This window comes from Dromiciops gliroides, chromosome 2 (assembly GCF_019393635.1).
Source record: "Dromiciops gliroides isolate mDroGli1 chromosome 2, mDroGli1.pri, whole genome shotgun sequence".
In the NCBI taxonomy this organism is placed as follows: Eukaryota; Metazoa; Chordata; class Mammalia; order Microbiotheria; family Microbiotheriidae; genus Dromiciops; species Dromiciops gliroides.
In genome coordinates this window covers 259225480-259250712 of record NC_057862.1, presented here as the reverse complement: position 1 = coordinate 259250712, position 25233 = coordinate 259225480, and the positions used below count along the sequence as shown (strand labels likewise).

At 38.3% G+C, this 25233-nt stretch overlaps 1 protein-coding gene across 1 annotated transcript in view; it reads right to left on the bottom strand.

Moving 5' to 3' along the window:
• The window catches only part of RAD51B (RAD51 paralog B), an 885837-nt gene extending 860848 nt beyond the window's left edge, over positions 1–24989 (bottom strand). The window contains exons 1-4 of the mRNA XM_043986876.1: positions 24928–24989; positions 23140–23231; positions 16062–16175; positions 13314–13430 (exon numbers count right to left, since the gene is read on the bottom strand). Coding sequence (XP_043842811.1) covers positions 13314–13430; positions 16062–16175; positions 23140–23223 — 315 coding nt within the window. The 5' untranslated portion in view covers positions 23224–23231; positions 24928–24989. The remainder of the gene's footprint in view (positions 1–13313; positions 13431–16061; positions 16176–23139; positions 23232–24927) is intronic.
• Positions 24990–25233: the final 244 nt, after the last annotated feature.

The window sequence follows — 25233 nt, the reverse complement described above, 5'->3', positions numbered from 1 at the left end:
CTGGCCTCAGACACTGGGCAAGTCACTTAACCCCAATTGCCTCACCAAAAAGAAAAAAAAAAGAAAAGAAAAGAAAGAAAGAAAGAAATGATCAATGAACCCATGAGAGATTAAGTCACCCAGAGAAAGCACAAAGTGAATGACCAAAGTCAAGGAGCCATGAAGCACCAGGGCACATCCAGAATTAGGGGGTAGAATACAAAGGATGATCCAGCAAAGGAGACTAGGGAGACACAATTAGACAGGCAGGAGAAAAACCAAGAGAGCAGTATCACAAAAACAGAGAGAATAAAGTATTCAGGAGAAGATAGACAGCCACGTCAGTGCTACAGAGGTCAAGAACCATAAGAATTGAGAAAAGGCTATCAAATTTAACAAGAGGTGATTAATATCTTTGGAAAGAGTAATATATACTCCTATCCTAGGAGATGAGGCACAAGATAAAGACAGTCACTGACTTTAAGAATTTTATAGTGAAGGGAAATGAGAGGTACACAGATGCGTCCCATAAATATATGTAACTTATTAATTTAAGCATGCAATCAAAACTTATAGGTTACCAGCTAACTTAATCATTACAAAGCCCTTTGAACTGCATGTTCAACTAGGTTTTTAAATAGAGGAAAAGGCAAAGATGAAGCATAATCCCCTTCGTAAAAATATCACAGGAGGAGAGGCCCAAGAAAAGGGACAATATATGAGGTCATCCCTGATCAAGTGATTTCCTCCCAAGTCAAGTGATGAAACTACAGAATATGAGAGCAAAGAACAAAGACAACAAGGTGTTAAAGTCTTCAAAGTACAAAGATGTTCCCACACGGTTTACTCCTTTACAAGATATTCAGAAGTCATCTGATCAAAACTGATGTAATTAGAAGGCAGTTAGCCAGTGGCTAGCCAAGGTTTGATTACATCCAGCATTGAGGAGTGTAACCTCTGTAGATAAGGAAAAAAGCCAGCCCTGGCCACTGGAGCTGAACTGCAGAAAAGAACCACTGAAAACTGACTGGTCAGTCAATCTGATTAAAAAAACAAGTACCATTTGGAAGGGTCCAAGTGATGTCTGCCTTTGCCTTCAACAGATGGAAATGGAGTTGAGTTCAGATGCCCAAATCCAGAGTAGCAGAGTGAGGTAGCTCTAGGGGTTCAGTTTGGTAATACAACCCATACTGGACAAGAGTCCAAATAAAAGCTGGTATGGGTTCAATATGAGACAAGGCAAGAAATAATGGACTTTAATCATTAGTTATGAGACCAGCATCTTTCAATTACATGAAATTCATTCCCTTTGTCCCAAGGGCCTTCTGAGAATTGATGAGTTACTATCTGTAAAAAAATGCTTTGAAATTCTTCGTGGAAAACCACTCTATACCACCATTTCACTTTTTTAAAAAATCTTTAACAGACTATAGTGAAGGACTCAAACAATTATATTTTGTATTTTCCACTTTATTTTAAAGCTATGATTTGGCATATTATTAGAGAGGGAATTGATATTATGATCTACTTTTAAAATTAAATAACTGAGCTTCCCCAAGAATACATAAACACTAAACTCTGGTCAAAGAGTTTTTTATACTAAAAATCAAGTATTTGATGTGATAATTTTATGACACAAAAACTTTTCAAATGTTCCTCCCTTCTTTCTTAACCCTAATAATTTATGCTACAAATTTCTCTTTTGGCTTTGTTTAATGAATGTAAATATTTCAACATCTATAAAGAGTTAAATTTTTAGCATTAGACATTAGTTACGTGCTATGGAAGCATGCAGGGGTATTTCCTGTTTTGTTCCCTCTTTAGTATATGTGTTACAAAATAATATTAGGGCAATACTTCAGTCTGAAGTCTTTGGTCCCATCTAAGTGGAAAACATTATCTGTAATGTACTCAATGTCTCATGGCTTGAAATTCTTTTAATATCCTTGCCAAAGGCCTAACCCTTTTCAAAGGGAAAACAATACAAAACCCAAAGAAGAATTCTATTCCACTTGTAGGTAAAATTCCCCCAAAATAAGAATCAGTACTCCCTTTCCTATGGCTTGACCAGATTAGGGTAAATGATCAAGCTAAGAGGGAAGAAATCTTTGATTAATTCAGTTAATGGAATTATTTCTTCTTCACCTTTGCTAGGGCTGAAAGAAGAAATGATTCAAGAAATGGATGGTTTTAAGAATCTAATTCTCCAGAATTAAGTGACTATTGTTTTGTTCAGTAAATCAAAACAGTTGCTTGGGCTTTATCCCTAGGTTTCATCTTGATTATGGAATTTGTCTTTGTTCTTGACACTTGGAAATTGTAAACTGGATTTCTGCCCCTTTGGATTTTCTCTCTCTAAGCAAAGACACTTCGAATTTAAATTTATTTAATTAATTAATTTGCCTCATGCAGGCTTGTGTCCAAAGCACAGAGTACAGAATCTTCCTTCCATAGAGACTCTGACATCCAAACCACAAAATTTCAAGTTTTGAGTCGGTTTCTAGTTTCAACACCAATGGTGGTTAAGCAGAAAGCACTTGCCAGGCCTGGAATTGTCTTAAGTCATTTGCTTCCCGGCAACTCAAAACTAAACACAATATTTATATACATACAGTACATACCAATAAAATACTATTAGGATTATACAGTCAAACTGAATTTGAATGACCAAGGCTAGGAAATGTAAAAGGGGGGGGGGGAGTAGGAAAGAAACAACTAGTAACATAGAGCTCTCACACATCAGCAGGGAAGCAAAAAGTAATAATGGCCAACTCTTGAAGAGGAAAGAGGATTATTCCCCAGATAAGAAAACACAATTGTCTCTAGTCTAGCTAAACTAAACTAAAGCTGTACCCAATGCAGTCATTTCCTTTGCAAGTTATAAGGTATAGTGCTTGAACACCATGTGAAACCCTAACTGCTAGAACCTTTAAGTCTCTATAGGTAAACTCTCCACACTTAAGATGGAGGAAAAAGCTAAAATGTAAAACATTTAACAAAAGTCAGATGTGGACTTGGCAATGTGCCAGAATAACACTACTGAGGAAAATGTGAGGTCTAGTTATCTGTAATTGGAAAAAGAAAGACAAACTGAAATCTTAAACCTTATTTAAAATTACCCAAAATGCCTCTACCTTCAAAGTTTACTTTCGAAGATACTTCCCCAAACTTCTTTACAGAAGTGGGATGCCATCAGTGTGGAACAATGCATATGATGTCAGGCTTTTTTTGATATGATAATTAAGTTTAGCTGAACTGGATTTTTTTTTTCCTCTTTTTTATTCTCAGTTGTAAGGAATGGGTCTCTGGGAGGGGGAGAGAGAACATATACAATGGGAAATACAGATGATGTGAAAACAAAAGATAACAATAAAAATGTACTATTTTAAAATAAGTTTACATTATTCTTTTTTTAAGTAATGCTCCATTCATTCATGGGTAGAAGTTATGCTCACATCTGGAGACAGAATCTATCTTTAAAATAACACTAACTCCTCTAAAGTCTAAAAATCAGGAAAAAAACAAAACAAAACAAAAACAAAAACCCCAAACCCTCAGACAAGAAGACCAAGCTTTACCTTGTCATTTTAAAAGCCTCCCTCCCACTTGAATTACTTTACAATAACAACATGTGGAAAGTGTTATATCTTGGATTCTCTCCACCCACTCTTATGTCACACTGATAGTTGCTAGGATCAGAGTAAGTAGGGAGGACGGGGGAGGAAGGGCATGGAAACGATGACAATTCACCACAAGCTACATGGTTAACAAAACCAGAACATGTGTGTTACAAGAAAAATAAATCAAAGAGCATTTATCAATTGATAGGCGGATTATTTATCCTGATATAAAAGAAAAAATTTGTCCTGGTCAAAAAGAAAAAAATCTCCCAAAGGTGAGAAAGTCTAGATGTCATATTTAATACTCATCAGATCCAGATGCTTTTATAAAACATACCTAGCCAAGGTCGAATAAATGCTTAAAAGTGGAGAGCTTAATGAAGGACATTAAGTTACCCAATATAAGAAAGAGAATAAATGGGATATTTATGAAGCAATAAGAAACTCTCAGAGTAAACCAATCAGCTATTTTCTCTGTAAAAGTGCTATGTTACAACATAGATTATATCACTTTCAGGAAAACAGCTGTTTTAAATGGGAACATCCTGCTGTTTCAGGGAAAAGAATGAATGCCAAAAAAGGACACTGACATCCTGCCTCACTCCCTCTACCAAAACAAAACTCTCTTGCTAAAAAGGTCATGTTGTCACCTTTTAAATATGGACAAAGCATGGATGCTACTGAAACAACAACAATAACTAGCATTTATAGAGAGATTTAAGGTTTGTAAAGAACTTTATAAATATATAATGTCCCAAAAGTCTTGTGCAGTTATAAGCTAGTAAAGTTTCTAATTAAGTATTTCTATTGCTACATAGATATGAATTAATATTTAATATTAAATCTGATGTTGTTCTAAATCATTCAATATAATATTAAAGTCTTAATAGCTTAAACTGCCCTGAGATTTTTGGAACAACCTATAGTATCTCATTTTATTTTCACGACAACCCTGGAAGGTAGATGTTATTATTGTTTTGTTTTGTTTGTTTTTTGCGGGGCAATGGGGGTTAAGTGACTTGCCCAGGGTCACACAGCTAGTGTCAAGTGTCTGAGGCCAGATTTGAACTCAGGTACTCCTGAATTCAGGGCCAGTGCTTTATCCACTGCGCCACCTAGCCGCCCCCCTAAATGTTATTATTAATCCATTCTAGAGATAAGGAAACTGAGGCAGAAAGAAGTGGCTTGCCCAGACTCACACTACTTGTAAGCGTCTGAGGCTAGATTTGAACCCCAGGCCTAGCTTTCTATTCACTGTGCCACCTAGTCAGTTGCCTGTAAAATAAATAAACGAAGTAAAAACAACATAAAAATGCTGATTCACTTTATTTTATTTTATTTTTTGTGGGGCAGTGAGGGTTAAGTGACTTCCCCAGGGTCACACAGCTAGTAAGTATCAAGTATCTGAGGTCAAATTTGAACTCAGGTACTCCTGAATCCAGGGCCAGTGCTTTATCCACTGCACCACCTCACTGCCCCTGATTCACTTTAAATATTGTGACGAGAGAGCTAAGTACAATACTTGTAGCAGAAACTTTGGCCTATTTCCACACTATTATGGAGGTGATTTTGATCCAGACATGAGTTTCCAACAGTTGGTGAGCTTGAGGCTAGACTGGCTAAAATGTACTTCATGCAGAGCGACGCACAAATACCATTCAAACTCCAACTAACTGAAAAAGCAATCGTTTCCCCAGACTTTTCAGCAACCTTTGCCAGACAAGTAACAAGTGTGCATTCTATGGAACAAGGTGCTCACAGTAAATAGGCTCTACAGTCATTCAGCTTCCACGTCCCCCAAAATGTTGTTTCCTTGTTTTCTACCTGCTTCCTTTTCCCTGGCCTAAGTAATATTTATCTGATTCTACTGTCCCTAAGTAAAGTTGTATCTTTATACATAAATGCAACTAAAATGTATTTCGCATAAGACAAAACTGATAAAGGAAGGAGTCCCTACAACAGTGTTTTGTTTTGGTTTTTTTGTGAGGCAATTGGGGTTAAGTGACTTGCCCGGGGTCACACAGCTAGTAAGTGTTAAGTGTCTGAGGCCGGATTTGAACTCAGGTCCTCCTGAATCCAAGGCCGGTGCTCTATCCACTGTGCCATCTAGCTGCCCCAACAGTGTTTTTTAAAGTAGCAGTTGTCAGGAAAGAAACACTACCAGTGGGTATTTAGATTTGTTCTCCCTCTCTCAAATATCTCAAAACCCTTTTTTTCCTAACTAACTTCTAAGTCTAAGATCTCCCCTGAATCTGTGAAATCTGGCTATTACGTTTTGGCATCTTAAATCCTCACCAGAAACAAGCCTCAACAAACTCATTTGACACTTCCATTGGTACTTCTGAAATACAGAACTAACCAGGAAAGAAAAATGAATTCATATCAACATACTTAACAGTTTTTATTTAAACTTTTTTTTTCATCTTTTTAATGGGAAAGGATCTCTCCAATTTAAAAAAAAAAAAAAAGAACCCGGGGCAGCTAGGTGGCGCAGTGGATAGAGCACCGGCCCTGGAGTCAGGAGTACCTGGGTTCAAATCCGGGCTCAGACACTTAACACTTACTAGCTGTGTGACCCTGGGCAAGTAACTTAACCCCAATTGCCTCACTAAAAAAAAAAAAAAGAACCCTTTTAAAAATATATTATACTTTTCAGGAGTAGGGAGAGAATAAAATAAGCTAATAAATATGGGGAGGGGCAGTTCTATTCTAGTAACAAAATTATAGTAAAAAATAAACACATACTAAAGAATGACACTAAACCAATGAAAATTGAAAATAAAAGTTCTCTTTTAGTAATGAAATTATAATAAAAAGTAAATATATACTCAGAAATGCAATAACAATATTTAAACAAGAGCTGCCATTTTCCCAAGAAACTGAGGGGGATAATTCTCCATTCATTTCACTATCAAAAGTCCCCTTTTCAGATACTCACAGAGTTACCATCCCAGTTTAGACCCTTATCAACTCCCCCCTAAACTACTGACATGGTCTCTTATTTGGTCTCTGTCTTGTAGTATAGAAAAAATTTGAGAGACATTGTTTCTGGGTAATTAATCATTTTATTAATCATGCTAACAATAATTAATAAAAGTGTCAGTGGCACTCTCTAATTCCAAAGACCCCTCATAGAACCCACTCAAGGCTTATATGCAATTGGAAAAGTGGGTGTTTCTGAGGGTGGCTATTAATTCTGGTTAACAAGTAATGAGAGAATGAATATTATAAAGAGAGATGGACCTATTCTAATGAGGGGCTAGGGGCCTTCACTCTGTGTCATTTACTTATGGACCACTCCCAGCTTTGTGCAATCTAAACAGAATTTATTTCCACCCCAATGTGAACAAAACAGAATGGGCTGGATTACATCTTAGATTAAATTCTCTGCAAGGTTCTCTATTTGGGTGGGTCAACAACTCCAAGATTTCATCTCCTGATCAGCCCTGCCCTTCAGAGAACTAAACTTTGACCTCCCCAATATTTGGCTATTTAATAATCATTTCTCTCAGTCTGTATCCCTCCATTCCCTTCTCTAATACATCCTCCATACAGCTGTGAATTTGATGTCCCTAAAGCACAGATCTGACAATATCACTCCCTTCCTCAAAAACCTATTATGTCTAGGATAAAATGCAAAGCCTCTATTTGGCATTTAGAGACCTCAAAATCTGGCTTTCAAACTGCCTTTCCAAGCTAATGACACATTACTCATTCTCATGCACCGCTGTCAATCAAACTGACATACTTGTCATTACCCACACATGGCATGTTCCTGACTTTACAGAGCCTGTTCCCTATGCCTGAAATGCTTTGCTCTCCCCCTGGGGGGTTCAGCTACTTCACGGAGGAGACAGCACTTTCTGGGTAATTAAGAAATAAAAGGGGGCAGCTAGGTGGCGCAGTGGATAGAGCACCGGCCCTGGAGTCAGGACTACCTGAGTTCAAATCCGGCCTCAGATACTTAACACTTACTAGCTGTGTGACCCTGGGCAAGTCACTTAACCCCAATTGCCTCACTAAAAAAAAAAAAAAAAGAAATAAAAGAATGTCAGCGGGCAGAGAGGTTCAGGGAATCCACTCAAGGCATCTGAATGAAGGAGTGAACCAGTTTGTTCTCTTTAGGAGATAAACACTGAAGAAGGAAGATGGTATGAAATAAGGTCAAAAAGATAAGCCAGAGCCTTACTAGGCTAGGAGAAGGCATTTCTATTTTATCCTATAGGAAGGAAGCTGCTGAAAGTTTCTGGGTTGTAGTTTGACATGTTTATTAACTGACTGATTTATCAGAGCTGAGCATTATGAAAATTCCTTTTGCAGGAATCAGTCAACAAGCATTTATTAAGTACCTACTATGTGCCAAGAACTTTGCTAGGTCAAAGGGATTACAGTAACCCCCCTTCAAAAAAAAAACCTATTCTATAAGGGGTAATGAGAAAATATAAGTATATACTGAATTAAATTACATAGAGAATAAATAGGAAGCAACAAATAGGAGGCAGCTAGGTGGTTCAGTAGATAGAGTACTGAGCCTGGAGCCAGGAAGACCTGGGTTCAAATTTGACCTCATACACTTACTAGCTGTGTGACCCTGGGCATGTCATTTAACCTCTGTTTGTCCTAGGAGAAGAAAAGGCAAACTATTGCACCATCTTTGCCAAGAAAATCCCCTTGAAAGTATGGTCCATGGGAGTCACAAAGAGTCAGACACAATCAAAGAACTGAACACCACCACATAATAAATACAAAATTCATAAAAGGTATCTAAAACACAAGGCAATTAGAGGGAAAAAGACACTAACAGTCAGGAGTAATCTTGAAAGGCTTCATGTATAACATGGTGTGTGGGTTGCATGTTGAAAAAAGAGGGGTATTCTATGAGATGAAGACAGAATAATTTACAGGCAAATGGGATGGCTAGTGCAAAGGACAGTGATAAAAGGATGGAATGTCGTGAATAAGGAACTAAAAGAAAAAAAAACCCAGTTTGAAAAAAAAGGGGAGGGGCAGCAAGGTGGCACAGTGGATAGAGCACTAGCCCTGGATTCAGGAGGACCTGAGTTCAAATCCAGCCTCAGACCCTTGACACTTACTAGCTGTGTGACCCTGGGCAAATCACTTAACCCCAACTGCCTCATCAAAAAAAAAAAAAGACAGTTTGCCTGGACCAAGAGGGTGCAGAAAGGAGAGTGATATATAATGAAGTTATCAAGATAGGCTATGACCAGGCTGCAAAGGGCTTTAAAAGCTAAACTGAGTTAATGACCTGATAGAATACTGAGAGGCGTAGGAAATGAAAGTCACAATAAGAGGAAAGAATGGGTTTACAAGAAAATATTCATAGAAAAAGATGGAATAGGAAGAGGATAATGGTTCAATCAGAGATTATCAAGAGTTTGTGATCAAGGAAGTACAATATTTATGTGTAATGATGAGCTCAAGAGTATGACCCTCTCTGTGGGTTGTTGAGGTGGAAAGGAAGAGTAAATAATGAGACTAAAACTGAGGAACAAAAAAAACAAAACAAAAGAGAACAACAAAAATTTTTTTATTAAAAAATTTAAAAACTGAGGAACTAGGAGGTTCGGGTTGTTAGGAAAGCATTAACCTGAATGGTGAAGTCCACTAAAAGAAGGACAGAATTTGGGAAAGAGAGAAAGACAGTAAGCCAGGTGATGAATTCCTTGAGAAAGACTGGGAAAATGACCTGAGGCAGGTAGAAAATTCCATAATCTGTAGGGGATGAAAACTTTTTTAAAAAATGAACTTCATAAGAGGAGAAATTTCTGAATTATAGTAGTAAAGAAAAAGTATAGAAGTGACAGGTGAGAGCAATTAGTATTTCAATATGAGTAAGCCAGAGTTGAGGAAGATGAGGATTAAATAACAGGAAGTAGAGGATGAGAATAATTTACTCAGACAGTGGGAGTTTGTGAGCCATCAAAGTACGAGTGGTAGTACTTGTACTACTACTAGTAGCCAACAGATGAATTAGAATGGTCACAATGAAGTCCTGAAAGTGGTTAAATTCAACAAAGAGAATGGGAAAAGGAAAAAAGAAATAACCAAAAAAATAAAGATTAAAAAGGAACAATCTGAGACGTAGAAGTAAAAAAAAAAAAAAAGAAAAGTCTGGTCGAGGAAGATGAAAGAGAAAAGAATATCAGGAATACCAGGAGGGAGTGGATGACAATGTCAAGTACCTGTTAAGAATTGTTAAGAAAGGGGGCAGCTAGGTGGTGCAGTGGATGAAGCACCAGCCCTGGATTCAGGAGGGCCTGAGTTCAAATCTGACCTCAAACACTTGACACTTACTAGCTGTGTGATCCTGGGCAAGTCACTTAACCCTCCTTGTTAAGAAAGATAAGAGGGGGCAGCTAGGTAGCACAGTGGTAAAGCACCGGCCCTGGATTCAGGAGTACCTGAGTTCAAATCCGGCCTCAGACACTTACTAGCTGTGTAACCTTGGGCAAGTCACTTAACCCCCATTGCCCCACAAAAAAAAAAAAAAGAAAAGAAAAAGAAAGAAAGATAAGGACTGAGAAGAGTATGATTTCAGCATATAATGATTGGAATGACGCCACCTGCTGGAGACTTACTGTAGAAAAACTGTGCCATGAAGTGAATGTCTCTGAGGGCAAGACCATGCGTCTTTTCTTTGGCGTCAGGAAGTGATGTTGGCTGGTGGGAGGAGGAAGGGGGAACCAGGCGCTCTGTCCCACTCTCTTTCCGGAGGACACTGGTGGAGAGCGGAGCTAGAAATGCTCTCTCCCTTTAATAGATAGGAATCTAGGCCTTTCTCTCTCTCTTTACCAAATTCTTATTCTCCTTAATAAATGCTTAAAAGTCTAACTCTTGCTAAAGCTTATAATTTATTGGCAACCACTCATTAGATCTTTTAGACAGACTAGCTAGAATTTTAGCCATAACAAGCAGAAGGCCAGCAACATAAGACATACTATACCAGAGGGAGCAGAAAACTGTGGATAGTAATGCACTGGAGGTAGCAGATGTAGGCTTTCCCTTAGAAAACTGGCACTGAAGTAGAGGAAAGAAACTGAATGACAGCCTGAGGGGCAAAGAGGATAATAGGAAGACAGGTTTTGGGGGAGTTGTTTTTTAGGATAGGAAAAACTGAGACAATGTGGCACTGGATTTAAAACTGAAAACAACTCCATTTGAATTCTGCTTCTGACTCCTTATGAGCTATGCATTTCTAGACAAGTCGCCTAACTTCTCAGGGACTTAGTCTACAAAACAGGGATAACAACAGTACCTATTTCCCAGCGTTATTATGAAGAAGAAATTATAATAACTATAAAGCATTTAGAACTGTGCTTGGCACATGCTAAGTGCTATATAAATATCATTGTTGTTAGTGTTGATGTTGTGAAGATCAAATCGGATAACATATGTAAAGCACTTTGAAACCTTAAAGAACTATGCAAATGCTAGCTATTTTATTATTTACAGACATCATCAATGGACCCAGCAGATAAGGAAAACCTAAAGCTAAGAGAGAAATAGTGGCAAGTTCACTCAAAATATATAAAGGGACAGCATTAGGGAACAATGGAAAGCATTAACTTTGTAAAGAGAAGAGATCCATCTTCTCAAACAGGAGGGAAGAAAGAATGTATGAATGAAAAAGCATTTATTAAGCACTTAATATATGTAAAAATTCAAATGGTGTCAAAACTCAAATGGAACCAGATCCTCATGGGCCTCATGATGACTTTGTTTTCATTATTCAGTCATTTCAGCTCTGTCTGATTCTCTGTGACCTCGTTTGGAGTTTTCTTGGCAAAAATACCAGAGTGGTTTACCATTTCCTTCTCTAGCTCTTGTTACAGATAAGGAAGCTGAGGTAAAACAAGGTTAAATGACTTGGCCAGGATCATACAGCTAGGAAGTATCTGAGACCAGATTTGAACCTGAGTCTTCCTGACATCAGCCCCAGCACTCTATCCACTACACCACCTAGATGTCCCTCATATCAACTTACAAAACCACAAATGATGTTCTATTGTATTTTTATAATTTATAAATATTTCCCAATTACATTTTAATCTGGTTTGGACCATACTCAGGGGTCTTGCCAGCCACATGTAGCCTAGTAGGTATGAAGCACGGTGCTAAATACTGGAGATACAAATTAAAAAAGCAAGATAATTCATGCTCTCAAGGAGCTCCCATTCTAAAAAATGGATTTCCCAAACAAAAGGTTTCAGCTACTTAAGTCCTTAAGATTCAAAAGCAAAATATTGTTTGATGAACTGCAAATGACCTAACCTCAACAATACAATGATCCAGGACAATCCCAAAGGACTACTGATGAAAAATACTATCCAACTCCAAAGAAAGAACTGATATTGATGGAACAGACTGAAGCATGCTATTTTTCATTTTCTTTCATTTTTTTCCTTTTATTCATTTTCTTGTACAAAATGACTAATATGGTAATGTTTTACATAATTGTACTAGATGGTGCAGTGGATAGAGCACCAGCCCTGGAGTCAGGAGGACCTGAATTCAAATCTGGCCTCAGACACTTAACACTTAGTGGCTGTGTGACCTTGGGCAAGTCACTTAACCCCACTTGCCTCACCAAATAACAAAACAAAACAAAAACAAATGTTGAAAACTATCTCTACGTGTAACATAATTGTACATTTATGACCCATATCAGATTGCTTACCGCTTCAGGGAGGAGTGAGGGGAGGGTTAAAAATTGGATCTCAAAACTATGAATAAAAATATTTATTACTTAAAAAAACAAAAAAATTTTAAAAGATTTTTTTTAAAAGATTCAACAGCAAAGCCAATGGTAATATATATTGTTGTAATTTGTAATTGTAATTTCCATTGACAAAACCATATCCAAGAAGGAGAGGGTGAAGACAGAAGGTACAGATGAAAGGAAAGCTTGGTTAAGATGACCTGTCTTCAGGGGCAGCTAGGTGGCGCAGTGGATAAGGCACCAGCCTTAGATTCGGGAGGACCTGAGTTCAAACCCAGCCTCAGACACTTACTAACTGTGTGACCCTGGGCAAGTCACTTAACCCCCATTGCCCTTCCCCCCCAAAAAAAAGTTTTTAAAAGTTTTAAAAAAAGATGACCTGTCTTCTCCATAAAGTAGATAGTGAGGTGGTCAGGTAAAAGACAGCAGGCATGCAAAAGTACAAGGTGATTGATTTCCAAAGGACACATTATAAGGATGTCTGCTTACAAACTTTAACATGAGTTAGCTCAAAGTAAAGTTTCTATTTCACCCCCTTCACCAAATACTCTTACTTATATCCCTTTGGTAACAGATGGCCCTCCTCCTTGTCTCAGCTAGCTTTTTTCTTAGAACGGGAACAACCTGAGCATATTTTTAGGGAGAGAGGAAGAAGCCAAGCCAAGGAGGAATTAAAGATGAAAGAGGAGAAGCTGACTAAGAAAACAAGGTCACAGAGGAGATAGGAAAGGTATGGGATTAAGGACATCAGTCAAAAGGTAAATTGCACACAGTGTTTTAAAAAAAAAAATCAATAGGAAGATGGTTCCTATCTTCAAAATCCTCACAATCTAATTCAGGAGATAAAACAAATTCTTATGAAATAACTGATTTGACTAACCCACTTCCATCTTGGCTCTGTCCACTTAATTAACGTTTATGGATTGAATGACTATTGACAACAAAAGAAAAAAAGGAAAAGAATCTTTCCTTACCTCTGTGAGTGAGCCACGTGGCACGCCTCCATGTAACATTTCATCTAAACTGGTAAGGGTCGTAGCTAAGAAAGCTGATGAAAGGACACCAGACTGCTCTAATTTCATCCCGTAAGCCTAAATAGCAAAAATATTTAAGTAATCATTCAAGAAGAAAAAAAAGAGTTCTTATTCAACTGGTTAATCAAATCCTATAGCATTTACTCCCAACTTTCATTTTTGCCCTCAAACAGAGCATTAACAATTCTAAATCTTACAATTCTCAAAGCCCTGAACCTTAAATTTATATACACACACATATATATAATACTATCAAGTATACATAAAGCAAATTATTTTGCATCAATGTATTTATAAGATACTACGTCTGAATGGCCCTACCTCATATCCTGAAGTCATACATCATATACACAATTTTTCCCCTAGTTTTCAATGAAGCTGGGATGTTAAAGCTTTTTCCAGGATAAAAAAGAAAGACATCCACTTTTTAGATGTAGATTACTTCTTTAAAAAAAGGGGGGGGGGCATCTAGGTGGAGCAGTGGATAGAGCACTGGCCCTGGATTCAGGAGGACCTGAGTTCAAGTCCAAACTCAGACACTTAACACTTGCAAGCTGTATGACCCTGGGCAAGTCACTTAACCCCAACTGCCTCAAAAAAAGGGGGGGGCAGCTAGGTGGTGCAGTGGATTTGGCACACTGGCCTTAGATTCAAGAGTACCTGAGTTCATGATCCAACCATTCTGGAGAGCAATTTGGAATTATGCCCAAAGGGCGATAAGGCTGTGCATACCCTTTGACCCAGCAATTCCACTTTTAGGTCTTTTTCCCAAAGAAATCATGGAAAGGGGAAAGGGACCCACATGTACAAAAATATTTATAGCTGCTCTTTACGTGGTAGCAAGGAATTGGAAGTTGAGGGGGTGCCCATCAATTGGGGAATGGCTGGACAAGTTGTGGTATATGAATACAATGGAATACTATTGTGCTGTAAGAAATGATGAGCAGGAGGAGTTCAGAGAAACCTGGAGGGTCTTACGTGAGCTGATGATGAGTGAGATGAGCAGAACCAGAAGAACATTGTACACAGTATCATCAACATTGAGTGTTGACCTACTGTGATGGACTATATTCTTCTCACCAATGCAATGGTACAGAAGAGTTCCAGGGAACTCATGATAGAAGAGGATCTCCAAATCCAAGAAAAAAAAAAAAAAAGAACTGTGGAGTATAGATGCTGAATGAACCATACTATTTCTTTTGTTTTGGGTGCTGTTGGGTTTTTTTTTCTATTTTGAGGTTTTGCATTACTGCCCTGATTTTTTCTCTTATAACAGGATTAATGCAGAAATAGGATTAATGTTATTATGGATACATATGTGTGTGTATAGATATATATATGTATATAGATATATAGATATAACCTATATCAGATTACCTGCTGTCTAGGGGAGGGGGGAGGGAGGGGAGGGAGGGAGAAAAATCTGAAATTGTAAAGCTTGTATAAACAAAAGTTGAGAACTATCTTTACATGTAACGGAAAAAATAAAATACCTTATACATAAAAAAAAAAAAAAGAGAGTACCTGAGTTCAAATCCAGCCTCAGACACTTGAAACTTACTAGCTGTGTGACCCTGGGCAAGTCACTTAACTCCCATTGCCCCACCAAAAAAAAAAAAAAAAAGCTTGGGGCAGCTAGGTGGTACAGTGGATAGAATGCCTCACGAGGACCAGAGTTCAAATCCAGCCTCAGGCACTTGACACTTCTTAGCTGTGTGAACCTGGGCAAGTCACTTAACTCCAAATGCCTCACCAAAAAACAAAACAAAACAAAACAAAAGCTTCAGGGGCAGCTAGGTGGCACAGTGGATAAAGCAAAGACTCTGGATTCAGGAGGGTCTGAGTTCAAATCCGACCTCAGACACTTAATACTTACTAGCTGTGTGACAGTAGGCAAGTCACTTAACCTTCACTGCCCCCCCCAAAAAAAGCTTTTTAGAAAACTGCCTTTTCTTTAAAAAGTATATCATAATTTTTGTTTGCACAAGTGGCCATTTTGCCCTGAAACAGGCAAGTTATTTATCATTTGCTCTTGCTAACATTCAGCTTTCATGTGTGTGAGAAGAAACTTATAGCATAAAAAATTACATGCAAAAGTTGAATGAGCTAGGGGGCACAGTGGATAAAGCACGGGCCCTGGATTCAGGAGGATCTGAGTTCAAATCTGGCCTCAGACACTTAACACTTACTAGCTGTGTGACCCTGGGCAAGTCACTTAACCCCAATTGCCTCACTAAAAAACAAAAACAAAAACAAAAACACCACTGATACAATACTGTGAGAGTCTGGCTAGAAATGCCACCTGATGCCACGACATCATTTATGGTGCTCAGCTCTCAGCAGTAGGTTCATTAAAAAACAAATAATTCAAATGAGGATCAAATTCTATTCCAACATTTACCATGAAAACAAAGCTTTGAGTGTTAGGTTTTCAAAGTAAAAATGAGATTACTGATAAAGTGTTTTCACATCTTTGTCATGTGCTGCATGACAAGAGGCAAGAGGCATTTTTATATAAATAAAAATAAAGAGCATAGCAACTATTGAAATAACACATCTGTCTGTGGCAAAGAGAGGACCTAAACCTCATGATGACAAGTCTTCATTAATCATTACTTCTTCAAATGGCTTATAAAAATCATGTTAATTCTACTGCCAATAAGCAATCAAAATTAAAAGGAAGCTTACAGTTTGCATTTGAGGGGCACAGGCTCTGCTAACTGTGTAGAGAAGTTCACGGACACCCTGATAATTCTGGCCAGTCATTTTCATTAGCTCCAATGGAGAAAGGCACAAGAAATCCTATAGAAGTATGCAGAGGAACAGTTTAAATCAACAGAAATTACAAAGGAGTTTGGAATTTTATGGAGACCCTCTTACTTTGAGGGGGTATGCATTCTTTATGTTGATAAAAAGATAACATTCCAGATTTATCTTTCAACACAGTATTATTTTAATAAACAAATCCTCTCTGATAAACTAAAAGATATGGTGACAGATTCTTATCTTTTGGTTATCTTATTGAGTCACTAAGTACCCACTAAGGCACAGGGCACCAGACACTTAAAACTACCAGTACTGGGGCAGCTAGGTGGTGCAGTAGATAAAGCACCAGCCCTGGATTTAGGAGTACCTGAGTTCAAATCTGGTCTCAGACACTTGACACATACTAGCTGTGTGACTCTGGGCAAGTCACTTAACCCCCATTGCCCCGCAAAAAAAACCCAAAAAAAAACTACCAGTACTATCCCTCTGAAAACTCCAGAAGCAATGCCCTGCTTAATGACATGTAACATTTTTACCATTTATGGTTTTATGACATAGTTGCAAAAAACTGCATTTCTTTAACTGCCACATTTTAAATAGGTAGCTTGTGCTTTATGGACTTCAGACACAGATGGTTAAACACTGAGAAAATTATTAGATATTAGTTTGATATGTGCTCCTTAAAATCTAGGTGAGCATAAAAAAGCAGGTAGCATCTAACAATTAAGAAAAGACAAATATCTTGTGAAAGAAAAAATTAACCTTCTTATTACTAGTTTAAGGCCTCCTTATTTGACAAAAACTGCTCTAAAAATTAGAAAGTACAGTCTAGGAGAAATTAAGCAGAAATCAGCATCTCACACTACACACCACAATAAGATCCAAATTGATATGTGACCTCAGACATCGCCCTATTTCCCACCTACTTGAACTCATTTTGGCTCCTCCACCATGCCCCTGGGCTGAGTACACCCCCCCCCCAACCCCTACTTTTCTGCTTTCTTTCCTCTGTTGTCTTCCCCCATTAGATTTTAAGGTCCTTGAGGGTAGGTACTGTCTTTTCTTTTTCACAGTATTTGTATCCCCAAACACTGTGGCTGGCACAAAGTAGACACTTAATAAAAATTTGTTGACTATTTGTGATTATTATAAAAGGTCACATTGCAAACAACCTGGAGGAATAGGGAAGGAAATGCCTTTCACAGTTATGGAGGGGGAAAAGAGTTCTTGATCAGAAAAGGGAAAAGAGAATCACAAAAAACAAAATAAGTGATTTAATGAAAGTGAACAGTTTTACAATTAGAATTAGAAGGAATTAGAAGGTAAGGATTGGAAGAATTAGAAGAAATTTATAAGTTCCAATATTCAAGTTATATAGGGAACTGGTATAAACATATAAGAATAAGGGCCATTTCCCAATAGATAAATGGTCCAACAATGTTAACAGGCAGTTCACAATTGAAGAAGTCTAAACTATCAAAAACATATGAAAAAAAACACTTTAAATGAGAAATATGAGAAATATAAATTAAAATAATTCTGAGGTTCCATCGGGTGTCCAATGGATTAACAAAGACGACAACAACAACAACAAAACAAAAACAAAAAAAGGAAATTGACCAATGTTGGAGCCAATCTGGAAACTAATTGAAACTCTGCCCCAAAAGTCACTAAACAACACACTCTGATCCAACAATACCCCTACTAGGCATATACTCCAAAGACATAAAAGGGGAAAAGAACACCTATGAACAAAAATATTTATAGCACTTTTTATATATTTATAGCAATTTCTATTGTTTCAAAAGACCTAAAAACAAAAAAAAATGTCCATCATATGAGGAATGGCTAAACAAATTATGCAATTTAAGTGCAATGGAACATTATGGCGCTATCAGAGAAAATGAGAGACACTTAATTCAGAGAAACCTGAGAAGACTTGCATGAACTGATATAGAATGAATTAAGCAGAACCAGAAATATTTATACAGTAACTATAACACTGTAAATAAAAACAACTTTCATTAAGACTTAATAACTTTGGTCAATGCAATAACTTTTAACAATTCCAAACACCTGGTGACAAAGCATATAGGTACAAAGTAAGTCATACATTTTCAGACAAAATCAACAAAATACAACTTTTTTTTTGCTTGATTATATTAATTTGTTAAGGCAGCCAGGTGGCACAGTAAATAGACTGCAGGGACTGAAGTCAGGAAGACTTATCTTCCCCAGTTCAAATCTGGCCTCACTTATTAGCTGTGTGAGCCTGGGCAAGTCATTTAATCCTATTTACCTCAGTTTCCTCAACAGTCAAATGAGCTGGAGAAGGAAATGGCAAACCACTCTAGTAGTTTTGCCATGAAAACCCCAAATGAGGTCACAAAGAGTCAGAAACAACTGAAACAACTAAATTAACTACAATTAATTTCTTATAAAGGAGGGTGTTTTATTGGAGAGAATGAGGGAGGAGTATGTGGGAAGTATGTGAAAAAAATTATTAACTATGATCTAGTCTGAAAAAATTTATAACTGTACTGATATGAAAAATTATGATTATAGAAAAATTATAAGTTTAAGAAAGATTATAGGGGCAGCTAGATGGCACAGTGAATAGAGCATCGGCCCTGGAGTCAGGAGGATCTGAGTTCAAATCCAGCCTCAGACACTTAACAAGCTGTGTGACCCTAGGCAAGTCACTTAACCCCAATTGCCTCACCAAAAAAAAAAAAAAAAGAAAGATTAGAATTGGGTCTTAAGTCCTGCTGTGGTCGCCATTCAAATGTAAAAATATTTTAACTAGCTGGGCCTAATTTGGGGGGACTAAACTAATTGTAGGGCCTAATCTATTGGAGGACTAATGTGGGGACTTTTGACTGGCTGGCTATCTGACTGCTATTAATTTAGTATGGGCTGTTTAAAAATTTCTCCACACTGCTCCCAAATTGATAAGCAAAAGTTTAAGAAGCCTCTTAATTAAATAATCAAAGCAGAATTTATTTATAAAAATCAATGTAGGGCAGCTAGGTGGCACAGTGGATAGAGCATTGGCCTGGAGTCAGGAGTACCTGAGTTCAAATCCGGCCTCAGACACTTAACACTTACTAGCTGTGTGACCCTGGGCAAGTCACTTAACCCCAATTGCCTCACTAAAAAAAAAAAAAATCAACGTAAATGATAAGGGTTAAGAAATGCAAATTAAACAACCTGTCTGCTTTTAATACAATAAGGGCCATTGCTGCCTCTTGCCCTAGGGTATGCTCCAGCTTTCTCCAACTTTCATTCTTTTTCTCCTTCACTCTAGCTTCCCTGCTTCACTTTCACTTCTCACTCCAAGCCCCTTTCAACTTTTTTGACCCCCCTGAAAAACCTCTTACTATTTCATTCTCCTTCCTTGCTCTTAGCTTTTTCTCTGGCTCCCCCTCAGCATCTCTAGCATCCCCTTCTCACAGACCTCTCAGCATCTCTACTCTCCTCTCACTTTCTCTATCCTCCAGCGTCCTTCTATTCTCTCAATCTTCTAGCCTCCCTGTGTCCTCCTAGTCCTCCGGTGTCCCCCTTCACTGTCTTGCTAGCTCCCCTATATAAATATATACATATATATATATATATATATATATATATATATATATATATATATATATATATATATATATGTTCCTTCTCTCCCCTCAAACCTCGAGTTTTCCGCCCCACACGCCAAGCTAATCTGCCAGCCACACTAGGGCTGTGCCCAGAGGGGCTTGAGGGGCCCTGCCCCCTGCTTCGAGCCTGGGACCTCCACACGGGCTATGCTAGGGCCTGGCAGGACAAGCCTGGGATCTCCCAGGAAGCTCCCCTCAGGGCATACAGAGCTGGGGCTTTTTTTCCTCCCCAGCCATCTGACCTGGGGTCCTGAAAAGCCCATGAGGCTTTTTTGGCTCAGCTGAAGTGGAGGGGAAGGGGCACCAGCCCCTCACACAGAAAAAACCCCTGAAAGCCTAAGGCTTTTTAATCTCAGCCCAAAACCAGGGTCCCCAAATCAAAATAAATTTCTACAAGTAGAAAGTGGTGATACAAAAGAACAAGAAATAAAAAGGCATCAATGAAACATTTTAAAAATATACAGAGAGGAACAGAAGTCAAAAAAGAGACAGAGAAGCCATCTGTACTTCCACTTTAAATTTTACATATGTGTGTGTATGTATATATGTGTTTTGGTTTTTGGGGGGGTTTTGTGAGGCAATGAGGGTTAAGTGACTTGCCCAGGGTCATACACAGCTAGTAAGTGTCAAGTGTCTGAGGCCAGATTTGAACTCTGGTCCTCCTGAATCCAGGTCTGGTGCTTTATCCGATGCACCACCTAGCTGTCCCATATGTGAATTTTAAAACAAGCTACATATAAGAAATTCACAGTTTCATATACAATCTTATTTTTCTGACTTTCTTTGTATATAAATGTTCATGTTCAGTGACGATTTTCTAATTAGTAATAAAAAAATTGCTAAACCTTCATCTTTCTATAGGGGTTTTTTTCTATAGGGGTTTCTGTAGGAAATGTGAACATAAATGAAAATAAATAAAAAATTAGTATTTAATTAAAGGCTAGAAGATAGATCTTCAATATAAAAAACAAACTTATAAAATTATGACAGTGAAAATCTCTCTTGGTAAACAAAATCATATTATTTTTTCAACCCCTTTAGATGGATGTTCCTACCATGCATACAAATCCAATGCTTTTACCACACATTTCTAAATCCACCAGATTCATTCAGATGGAATGAAAATGCTCATCATTGGGGGAGCTAGGTGGTGCAGTGGATAGAGCACAGGCCCTAGAGTCAGGAGTACCTGAGTTCAAATCCGGCCTCAGACACGGAACACTTACTAGCTGTGTGACCCTGGGCAAGTCACTTAACCCCAATTACCTCACAAAAAAAAAAAAAAAAAAGAAAATGCTCATCATCCCTAACATTGCTTTCAAGAGAAATCAGTCATAACCTCCTGATTTGCATATTTCATATGCAAACAAGCAAATTCCCATAAATGAATAAGACAATACTGTAATCCTGATGCATAACAGGATTCAACAAAGTCAATTCAATTGCAGAAATATTCATCAAGCTCTAAGCCATGCAAGATTGAAAAATAATATAGACTCTGCCCTTATGGAAATAATATTCTACTAGAAGGAATACAGCAAATATAGTAGAAGGTAAAATGTGATGAAGGCCTAGAAAAGAACCAGACAAAGAGCTCTAGGAAAATCTGAGAAGGGGAAAAACACTTTCAGCCAAAGAGTTGAATTAAGAACAACAGTTCAAGTGGCAGAGATGAGGAGCAAAAGCATTCCAGGCATTTCTGGGGGGAAGTGGAAGGAAGGACTTCCTACAAATGCAGGGAGGCTGGAGATAGAAATGTTTAGTTCTAAAACAGCTAGTAGTCCAATCATATAGGGGTGTAGAGAGCTTTGGGGAGAGTAATATGAAACAGAGTTGATGTAGGAGGCTAAAAAGGGTTAACAGAAAAACCTAAGACCCAAGCTTTGATTCAGATATTAGCTCTAAAAGGGAGTCAGACCCCAGTTAATGGATAACTTATACTAGGTTCTTGTACCCACAGAAATCAGTGTCCATAGCGGGAACAGAGGGAGAGGGATGAAAATAAGGCTATAGAAATTCTAAAGAAAAATTATTATATTTTAAACCTACCCATGGGAATCAGAAAGAGACATGCACAGAAAAGGCCAAATTTGTCCCCAGATTCACCTTATGATGGGTAAACCCCCAAAACACACCTCCACTGAAAAAGGTACCCGCCTCAGGGGTTGGCTTAGGACCCCCAGGATCTCCAAATTAGGATAAACCCTCCCTTGTAACACCCCCTAGGTGGAGAATATTATAATGAGTAGGACAGGCCCTCTCCTGCACCTCCCCAAGGTGGAGATTATTATAATGAGACTGATCCATACTTTCCTACCTAGAGGAAATAAGGGGCAGCTAGCTGGCATAGTGGACAGCGCACTAGGCTTGGAATCAGGAAGACATTTTCATGAGTTCAAATTCAGCCTCAAGCACTTACTAGCTGTGTGACCCTGGGCAAGTCACAAGCCAGTTTGTCTCAGTTTCCTCACCTATAAAATGAGAAGGAAAAGGCAAACCACTCCAGTATCTTTGCCAAGAAAACCCCAAATGGGGTCCCTGAGAATCAGACATGACTAAACAACAAATGGCAATAAGGAGCTTTCTGGAAGCTTTTAAGCAGAAAAATTGATACAGCCAGACATGCACATGAAAAAGATTTTTCTTTTCAGCTATGAAAAGAATAGACTAAAGGCCAGTTGACACTGATCCAGGAAAGCAGTCATGAGTGACTGAATCAGGTGGTGGCAAGGTGAGTGGAAAGAAGGAGATGGACAGAAGAGATACTGTGGAGTTAGAACTGACAGAAGTCTGCAACTCATTGGGTGTGATGGGGGTAGGGAGAAGAAAGAGTTGAGGATGACTGAATTTTCCTGCCTGAATAACTGAACACATATATCAGTTGAAACAGAAACTTAGAAAGAGAGAGTGTCTCCGATATGAATTTAAGGTATATTTCTTTTTATAAAGTGGTTTCCTAAAAGAATGCATTTCAGAAAGAAGTGTGTACAAATCAAATATTTCAAATTGTCATACACAATTTTAAATGTACCAAAATAGTCTTATTTAAAAGTGAATCCTTTTAGAAAGTCAATTATCACCTAATGGATCTTTTTTTAAAAAACCCAAAATTTTATTTGTCATATATTTGCTTAAAGAATATTTGTTTAATATATATTCATAAATTTTTTTCATTTAAAAAAATTAGGGGGCAGCTAGGTGGCTCACTGGATAGAGCACCGGCCCTGGATTCAGGAGGACCTGAGTTCAAATCCAGCCTCAGACACTTAATACTTACTAGCTGTGTGACCTGGGCAAGTCACTTAACCCCAATTGCCTCACCCAAAATAAAAAAAAATTAAACAAAGTTTTACCTGACAAGTAACAATCTGATGTCTACTCAGCCGGTCACATAGATCTTGGGGCAAGCCTACCCGAGTTAATTTCTTGTTGGCCATGCCACCAACTGTAGCAAATGAAAAAAGAATAACCTTAAAACATAAAACAAAGGAATAATGAAATCTACAATAGATAAAATAACTAGAAATAAACCATACAATTTATTCAAGAAAAATACTGCAATTTATTCAAGTTTTTCCATATACAGTGAAAACAAAGCTAGATTTAAAATAACAGCATTATCTCTTAATGAACTTGAACCTTCTAAATGAAACAGGAGAGGAACAGAGAACAGGTAACCTCTCAAGCTAGTTACCATCACAATGATTCTATGATTTGTTTTTTGCCAGGATACATAACTGGCCTAGAGCAAGGCTCTCCAAACAAGTCTTTACCAATCAGTGACTCATTCTAAATAAGCAAAAACAGGTCAACCATTTACACAATCAGAAAAAACATTTGCAATTCCCGAATCTTGATCACCTGGATGTTTGGTAAGCTTTAGCTATGGAAATGGTAGTAATCAGGATGACCCGATTCAGGACCAACTCAGGCAACAATTAACAATTGAGTAAGCTTTTTGTTCAAAGACAGTTTGATAATGGAAGGCAAACAGAAGACGCAAACTGTGACTTTTTCCGTGCCTGGCTAATTTCAAAGGTAAAGCAAGGATTCTTTGCATTCAGTAAGTATGGTCATAAAATATCTTGTGAAGCAGAAATATCAAGGGGCCCTTCCCACTAGAACCTGCAGTCAATGTTTGTTTCTTCAAGTTGTAGTCTTATTACCAGTAATTCCTAGGCACTTTAAAATAGGATGGTTGCTCTTTTAAAAATAGAATGGACCCAGCTCATCACTGTAACTTCCCTGAAAAATACCCAAAGCAGGGGCTTTTTTGAGTCATTGACCCCAACCACAATATATATATTTATTTATTTATTTATTTTTAGTTCCAAATCCTCCCTCTCCCCCTCCCCCTCCCCCTGTCCCTCTCCCTCCCTTACCCACTGAGAAGGCAAGCTATACCCATTATATATGTGAAGTCATGCAAAAGATTTATCCAAAGAGAGACAGAGAGAGGGAGAAAGGGAAGGAGGGGAGGGGAGGTTCAGTTTGCCCTCATCATCAGTTCTCTCTCTCTCTGGAGATGGATAGCATTTTTCATTATATATCCTTTGGAATTGTCCTAGGACATTGTTTTGATAAGAGTGATAATGTTTATAAGGAATAAAATAAAATGCCTAGGATTACAATGGAAATCAATTATATTGAAAATGTTATCAAGGTTTTTTTTTCCTAAAAATAAGTTCATGGACCCCAGGTTAAGGATCCTTCCCCTAAAGATATGATGCAACCTGAGCCATGGCACTCATTCAAAAAAAAAGCAAGCATTTATTAAACGCTTATTATATGCGAAGTACTGTGCTAGGATCCGGGGGCGCAAAGACATAAATGCAATAGTCCCTCTCCTCAAAGAGATTAGAAACTTATCAGTCACAAACCCAATAGTAAAGGGTCCCCTCCCAGCCATTAATGAAACGCACTCTAGGCAGGGAAGTTCACCCATACCCCATGGGTGAAGAACTGCTACTACCAGGGAGAGGAAGAGTCAAAAAGGCATGTCTTGGCCCCACCCCCCACCCCCGCGAAGAGGGTCTTCCCAGAAATTATTTTTTTAAAAAAACACAAAAAAACCCAAAAGGGCCCCAGGTGATGAAACCCCACCACCGAACCCCGCTTCTGCAGCCCCAGAGCCCGGCTACCTTCAGCTCCGCGCGTGGAACCTCCGGGTAGCGAACTTATGGTGCTAACATTCAAGGACCTAGACAAACCCACTCGAAGGCAATTTCAATGGAGGAAGGGAGGCCAGCCAATCAGCATCAACGACAGGCCCAATTGGCTCTGGGGCTCGGTGGGGGGAAGGGGGGGAATAGCCTTCCCGGGAAAGAGGGGAGAAAAGGGATGGGGTAGGGTCGAAAGGAATGAGGTGAACCTAGATGCACTGGGGTCTAATGTAGTCAAACCCTCCAATTTCACAGATGAGAAAACTGAGGGTCAAGAATGTTAAT